Genomic DNA, 7,963 nt, shown 5'->3' with positions numbered 1-7,963 from the left:
TGAGCAGAAAGATTCTTCTTAATATAGTCTAATGACCTGTGTGCTATTTAAAATCACAAATACTTTGAGTAGCATAGAGTTAACCTAAATGTATATTAATGTATATAGATTGTTTATGTCCATTTTAAACTTAAGGAAGAAAGCCTGTAACTACAGACTTATTTTAATAAGGAAATACCAAATATTAATTCTTTTAAAAAAATTCTCACATAAACTTACAAGAGAAATTTAAAATGAACAGGACGCACTATTCTAAGCTCACAGGCAAAAAAGCTAAAAATATGCCTAATTTGTGTATTTACTATGAGGTCCAAAGATACAAACAAAATCAAAGCAATAAAGAATATTATTACCACTTGATAAAGATTAGACAAACTATCAATAAATGTAAAAAATACAATGTATTATATGATGAGTTTGAATGCAAAAACCACATATTTATTAAACATATGATTAACTTAAAAACACCAAACCAGTTTGTTTTAAAGTGCTCCTCATCCAAAACCTTGGACAAAACCATCACTCCAAAGTGAACTGAAAAAACAGTTTACAAAGCAAACACTGACAATAGGTATGGACAGGCACTACCAAAAAATGCTATTTGTTCTTTAATTAAATAATGCCATTCTCAAGTTATGTAGGGCAGTCACCTTGACAGATTCCTTTTTTATAAGTATTCATAAATAAAAAATGTCTAGATATTCTAAAGAGCCGCAAACATTAATACCTTACAACAGCAGCTTACGTCTATTTTCGGAAAAAAGCACTAAAATCCTCTTCCATTGCAAGTCATTTATTTCTCTGGTGGAAGTGAGCAAGGTCACTACAATATTAACCTCTTTTCTAGAACAATGTAAATAACAAGGTATACACATCTTAAATTTGGTAGGTCATAAAAGTTAGGATGCAATCATTTTTTCTGATGCAACAGAAAAATAAATAAGTAAAAATTAAATACTTTAACCCAATATTTGGTATTGATAAATCAGTAGTGTCAACTTCATATACAAAGGACAGCACAATCTCGTTTTTAAAAAATCCTCAATGTCATGGTATTTGGGGTAAAAATATTTCGAATATTAAATGTTTCCTTTTTGCTTAAAGGAATATAATACAAACACCATCAAGCTGCGACCGTAACTCACTTTCAGCTGGGTTAAAGTGACCATTTGGTCCATGGCACAAGTTACATATATCACACTTCTGTCAAACTGAAACCTTAGGTTTATAAGATTTCATGTTTATAAGCTACAATACACACTGACTAAGATGTCAGTCCCTCACAGTATTTTAGAAAAATATCTACATTTGTCCTTACAGATGTCAAAATGTTACACCATCATTTGTTCAAAAAACAAAAAGATGCACATTCATACTGTGAAGTTATTAGGAAAATACTCTTGCAAATAAACTATATAAAGATAAAATACACTTCAAAGGTATGTGGGTTGTTTTTTGTTTGTTTTACAATATTCTATAAAGTGCAGAGAAATCCTAAGGGAAAAATTACTCCCTATAACATAGTTTAATTACAGCAGCTTTTGCATAGCAATACTTAGAGGAAGTTGGACACTTCCGTTTCCTCAGGAAGAGAAGGATGGAAGAGGATCTTCCGATTCAGATTTTTTTTTGGCCATAAGTCTGCTTTCTTCAGGAATGGTTGCTGATGCCAAATCTCCATTAAGTGTATTTCTGGAACAGTGAACAGGTCCTATTAAGAAATTGATTAAAAGGTTAAACATCCTATCAATAGTAACTCCAGTCCTCCATGAAAGAATATTTCCTATTCAGGGACATGAAATTCCTTTAGCTTCCTGCTAACTTTCTGATCGTTTGTTTAAGAGTAAAAACGTAACTTTTCTAGTATTGGCAGTTGTAAGGAGAAACTTCAGAGTTCTTGAGAAATTATGAAACTATCTGAAGGAGAGATACTTGTTTTGTTCATTGCTAGAACCAAGGTTGGCACACATGAGCAGCCAATAAGTATTTGCTGAATTGAATTTAGTCTTTCTTAACTATCGCTTTTCCAACCTGATCGCTTTAATGCTGTTGGTGTCCTCCTCGTTTTCTAGGCAAAGAAACCAAGTCCCAAAAAAGATTACAGGCCTAACTCAAGAATCACACAATAACAGAACTGGAACTAATTCAGGTCTTGCTCTTTTCATCACAAGACTTTCTTTTTCTTTCTTTTTTTTTTTAATATTTTAATTTTATTGGAGTATAGCTGATTTACCATGTTGTGTTAGTTTTAAGTACACAGCAAAGTATCACAAGACTTTCTGAGGAAAGCTGACAAGGTATGTCACAGTGAAAGTTCTCACATCTCCATATGGGATGCAGCTCACAAAACTATCACTGCAGCTGCCAAGTGAGCACATCAAACACACTGGCATGGTCCTATTCACTTTCACATGTACATATTTTTTTAATTTAGCATGAACATTTATTACTTTTATAATTTTTAAAACTAGTTAATAAAAGTAGAAGCAGCTGCATATCTCAAGAAAAAGAATATGCTGCAATAAAGACTTTCAACTAAGATTGCTAATTTGCAGAACATACTTTCTAAGAAAGAGCACTAATTCAGTCTCTGCTTTGTCAACTAACTGGGACACTAAACTTTAGGATAAACAGAAGGAAATCTAAGGATAAATTAGATTTATCCTTAGATTAATAAGGATATCTTAGATATCCTTAGTGGCCTACCCTACACTTGCCAATTTTAAAAAGTTCTAGAGAGGTGAGATATATGTATGTATAAAAATATTAACGTCTGTGTATATAAACATTAATGCATGTATGGGTGTGTGTGTGTGTAACTAATTTTGTTACCCTCCTTAACAGCTAAATTAGGGGATGTTAAGTGGAATATTTACACTGAGATCTTATAAAAACAGTTTTCAAAAATTCAGAACCAGGGCTTCCCTGGTGGCGCAGTGGTTGAGAGTCCGCCTGCCGATGCAGGGGACACAGGTTCGTGCCCCGGTCTGGGAAGATTCCACATGCCGCGGAGTGGCTGGGCCCATGAGCTACGGCCGCTGAGCCTGCGGGTCCGGACCGCAACGGGAGAGGCCACAACAGTGAGAGGCCTGCGAGAGGCCTGCATACGGCAAAAAAAAAATTCAGAACCAGGTTCGCTAGGGGTGTCGCCTTAGAGATCTGCACGGGCTGGGCCTGCGAAAGGATCAACATGCCTTGCCTTTAGCTAGAGATTTACTGCATCCTTCCTTGGAAGAGGAAAAGAAAAAACATAGAAAGAAACAGCTGGTTCAAAGTCCAAATTCTTATTTTATGGATGTAAAACGTCCAGGCTGCTACAAGATTACCACGGTTTACAGCCATGCTCAGACAGTGGTGCTTTGTGTAGGCTGTTCGACCGTGTTGTGCCAGCCGACAGTAGGAAAGGCCAGACTCACAGAAGGGTGTTCATTTAGAAGAAAGCAACACCGATGATCCACACAACTTCCTGAATTTGTGTTCTATCGCAGAAAGCCTTATCAGTTCAGTAATTCCAGTTAATCTACCAAGATAATTAATTATGTTTAATTTTGTAAGGTATACAACAGCACTCTCCTATTTTGGTGTCAGTTCTTCAATAAAGTATTGATTACGGGCAAAAAAAAAAAAAAAAAAAAAAAAATTCAGAACCAGAGTGCCTAAAAGAGAAGAGAGCTAAGGAAAATGGCTGGCTTTAAAAGAATTAATTTAGCTATAACCAATGAAAATGACGCCCTTAAAAAAAAGAAATGGCAGGACTTCCCTGGTGGCGCAGTGGTTAAGGATCCACCTGCCAATGCAGGGGACACGGGTTTGAGCCCTGGTCCAGGAAGATCCCACATGCCGCAGAGCAACTAAGCCCGCAAGCCACAACTACTGAGCCTGTGCGCCACAACTACTGAAGCCCACGCGCTCTAGGGCTTGGTGTCGCAACTACTGAGCCCGTGTGCTGCAACTACTGAGCGCACGCACCTAGAGCCCATGCTCCACAACAAGAGAAACCACCACAATGAGAAGCCCCCGCACCACAACAAAGAGCAGCCCCCACTCACCGCAACTAGAGAAAGCCTGTGTGCAGCAACGAAGACCCAACGCAGCCTCAAAATTTAAAAAAAGAAATGGCATCTAAAGAAAAGTACAAGGCAGAATAGAACTCTTTCATAAGCTCTGGATGAAAAGGTTCATGTATAAAAGGCAGAAAGAGCAAGGTAAATCAGAATGTATGTTACCTGCCCCAGGTGACATTTCTTCCCATACTTAAGCTCTTTAACCATTTTCCTCTTTTTCTTATCACTTCCAAGATCTAGTAAATTGGCCCAGGAAAGTTTCTCCCAACCCTTTTCAACACTCAATTCTTTTCCTTCTTTCATTTCTTTACTCATTGCCCCAACTTATATTCAAAATGATAATGAGCATAGTGTTCTATATCAATAAATAGATTAGTTCTGTAAGAAAAATGGGCATTAAAAAAAAAAAAATGCAGGCTTCCCTGGTGGCGCGGTGGTTAAGAATCCTCCTGCCAATGCAGGGGACACGGGTTTGAGCCCTGGTCCGGGAAGATCCCACATGCCGCGGAGCAACTAAGCCTGTGCACCACACCTACTGAGCCTGCACTCTACAGCCCGTGAGCCACAACTAGTGAGCCCACGTGCCACAACTACTGAAGCCCAGGCGCCTAGAGCCTGTGCGCCACAACAAGAGAAGCCACCGCAATGAGAAGCCCATGCACCACAACGAAGAGTAGACCCCGCTCGCCTCAACTAAAGAAAGCCCACACACAGCACCAAAGACCCAACACAGCCAAATATAAATAAATAAATTTATTTTTTAAAAACATGCCGGGCTTCACTGGTGGCGCAGTGGGGCCTGTCGATGCAGGGGACACGGGTTCGTGCCCCAGTCTGGGAAGATCCCACATGCCGCAGAGCGGCTGGGCCCGTGAGCCATGGCCGCTGAGCCTGCGCATCCAGAGCCTGTGCTCTGCAACGGGAGAGGCCACGACAGTGACAGGCCCGTGTACCGAAAAAAAAATGCCATCAACTTCGAAAAATCTGAAAATGATCAGCAGTCCCCTTTAGAATCTCAACCATTTTCATGAACTTTACATTTCTCCTCTAATTAAACCTGTTTAACCTTCTGGTTAAGTAAAGCAACTCTATTTTATACAATGTTTTCAATATATTCAAATACTAGAAATCCAACACCATTGTTTAGTCCCATTTCAGCCACACTATAAATTAGCCGGGCTCTTCTAGGCCATCTAAAGAATTTAACCACCATTCACCATGTCATTTCCATAAGGGAAATAAAATCTTGTTCCAAACAGCTGACTTACAAATAAACTCTTGGAACACAATCTGTTGCTTAATTGAGAACTGTATGTAATTTCTATCCCACATGTTTCATGGGCAATAGTAAAGACTCTGAAAAGCAAAAGTCTATTAATGGAGTTGTAATAATAATACCATATTTGCATTCACTGAAAATCATGGTCACTACTGTCGAAGTAGATATTCTGACTGACTTTCAAAGCTTTTTCTCTGAAGAGAAAAATGATTAAATTTTAACATAAATCACAAAACCTTTCCTAAAGTATTCAATCACAGTATGCTGACTCTTTAATAATAAGGAAGAAAAGGTACAGGAATAAATGTTATTATAATTCATCACCATCACCAGAAAAAATTATTGTCCTTGGCCATTTCAAATTCTTTAAGTAACAATGCTGATTTTTTTTCTTTGAACTTAGAACTTGCCTTTATTTTCCCCTAGAATCCTACCTACAATTTATGCTTTCTTCTAACATGTTTTTTAAATGCAAACACAATGGGAATATAAATTACTAAGAGATTACTAAAATGCAGTGGGAGTAAAAGATTTTGATATTACATATATAAATCTAAGATATGGCACTTACAAAGAGATACTTAGTACTTCCTAATAACAAAGGTGACTGTAAGAGGATATAAGAGCTTCTGTTGATTGTGTGCTAGTTGCTTAGCTCTGAATTCACGGGCAAAGTACATTGTTCACTGTCAGTATCCTTCATTTCAACAATTACAGAGCCCCACACCAATTTTGCTGAATAGGCCAAAGGGAGAGACACAGCCCTTCTAACTTACTATCTGGGTCTTCGAGAGGAACATCATTACAAGAGTCTGTATCTGAGTAGGTTCTTCGGCGCCGCTGGGAGAGTCGGTGAAGTGTAGACACTGTTTCTTTTATAGAGTGGCTACTCCTGCAAGTTAAATAAAAAGCATTAAATTTTAAGGACTTCAACAAATGAAAACACCCTCAACTGCAGTTTTCAATGATTTCTCTTTAAATGAAAGAAGAACTATTTTAATACCCAAAGTTCTATTTTAGCAACATTCTACTCCTTCAGAGATCAGGCCACAAACAAGTCAAACCATTTAGAATCTAGTTGGTAAGCTGGGGAATACAGCCTCTGAGCCAAATTAAAAGGAAAAGAGGTACAATGAAGAAGTGATTTCTTTTATAGAGGAAGGTCCAGCTAGAGAGTAAACATATCAGATGGTTAACAAGTGTTTAAAAACTAAAAGTTATGGATTTCACAAGTACATGCATCTAGCGTCATCCATAGCCAATCTAAAACAGCAGAGCGAAGGGGACGGGCAAGCAGCGTGGGAGCACGCTAGAAGCCAACTCACTGAGAGCAACAAGAGCGGATAAAGACGGCAAATGGAGGCTAGGAAAACTAGTTTTAAAAAAATCAGTCTGGGGCTTCCCTGGTGGCACAGTGGTTGAGAGTCTGCCTGCCGATGCAGGGGACACAGGTTCGTGCCCCGGTCCGGGAAGATCCCACATGCCGCAGAGCGGCTGGGCCCGTGAGCCATGGCTGCTGAGCCTGCGCGTCTGGAGCCTGTGCTCCGTAATGGGAGAGGCCTCGGCAGGGGGGGCCCCCAAAAAAAAAAAAAAAAAAAAAAAAAAAATCAGTCTGGAAAACTAGAAAAATCAACCTAAAAAATTCAACACAGAAGCAAATCACCACCACTCAACAGCACCTCAACTACCACTGGATGATAGCCCAACATTACTGTTCTAAATGACAATTTTGATTCATCAAAAAAAAAAAAGTTTAAAAATTCTTATTATATCTTATTTAATAAGGTAGAAAGGATAAAATACAGGTCAAAAAAATTCTGTCATCAAGATAAAAGTTTGTTAAAGGAATCAAACTTTTATTTTTCTGGAAAATTCAGTTGATGAAACTCTTCATTCCCTGATAGGATTAGATACACACATCACTGGACTCCTCTCAGCACATAACAGTTCAATCAATTACATAACCATCAGAGGGAAAAATAAAGTGACAAAATAATAAGGGGGTTCAGTTAGCACTTTTTTTTCTTTTGGTAGGCACTCAATAGATGTTTACTGAATGAAAGATTAATTCTATAGTGCTTTACAATTTTCTAAAGTTTCACACATATGATTTCATATAATCCTACAATAACCTTTTTTTTCCCCTACCCCTATATTGATGTAGAGAAATAAATGCTAATATCACTATAATTTCATCATTTTCCAAAGACAACCATAATAAGACAACCATAGCAACTTAAAAGAATGTTACCTACCAAGATAAAATAGCCTGGGATATTGGCAGGATCTAGAATGTAAATTTTTTAAATGTGTTGATATGAATACTTTAAAATATTTTAAAATATTTTAAATACTTTAAATACTTTAAAATACTTTAAAATAGCAATAGTTTTTCTCTCTTTTCAGTAACACCTTAGCTCCTATTATAACAACAGCTCAGCATGAATATATGATGCTATAAAAAACTGTAGTAAAATAAGCCTAAGCTTGGAGCCTTAATACATCAAAAATGGATTTCTATTAACCATCGTTGGATACAATTTACATCTAAAAAAAGTATGATAGCTGGCAAGGTGCTTACCTTGCTGACTAATTTATTCACTCATTTTTTTTCTTTACC

General features: G+C 37.5%; 1 protein-coding gene and 1 pseudogene across 2 annotated transcripts in view; one reads left to right on the top strand and one right to left on the bottom strand.

Annotated features, from left to right (window-relative positions):
- Positions 1 to 777: 777 nt before the first annotated feature.
- PLEKHA3 (pleckstrin homology domain containing A3) overlaps positions 778 to 7,963 on the bottom strand; it is a 28,802-nt gene continuing 21,616 nt past the window's right edge. For both annotated transcript variants that reach the window (XM_024732890.1, XM_024732889.1), the window contains 2 exons: positions 6,120 to 6,235; positions 778 to 1,711 (listed from right to left, as the gene is read on the bottom strand). In XM_024732890.1, coding sequence (XP_024588658.1) covers positions 1,584 to 1,711; positions 6,120 to 6,235 — 244 coding nt within the window. In that variant the 3' untranslated portion in view covers positions 778 to 1,583. The remainder of the gene's footprint in view (positions 1,712 to 6,119; positions 6,236 to 7,963) is intronic.
- On the top strand, positions 2,330 to 3,509 carry LOC112391478 (40S ribosomal protein S27-like pseudogene; annotated as a pseudogene).

Source organism: Neophocaena asiaeorientalis, unplaced genomic scaffold (genome assembly GCF_003031525.2).
Source record: "Neophocaena asiaeorientalis asiaeorientalis breed wild unplaced genomic scaffold, Neophocaena_asiaeorientalis_V1.1 scaffold96, whole genome shotgun sequence".
In the NCBI taxonomy this organism is placed as follows: domain Eukaryota; kingdom Metazoa; phylum Chordata; class Mammalia; order Artiodactyla; family Phocoenidae; genus Neophocaena; species Neophocaena asiaeorientalis.
The sequence above is the reverse complement of the archived record's forward strand: the minus strand, read 5'-3'. Positions and strand labels throughout refer to the sequence as shown.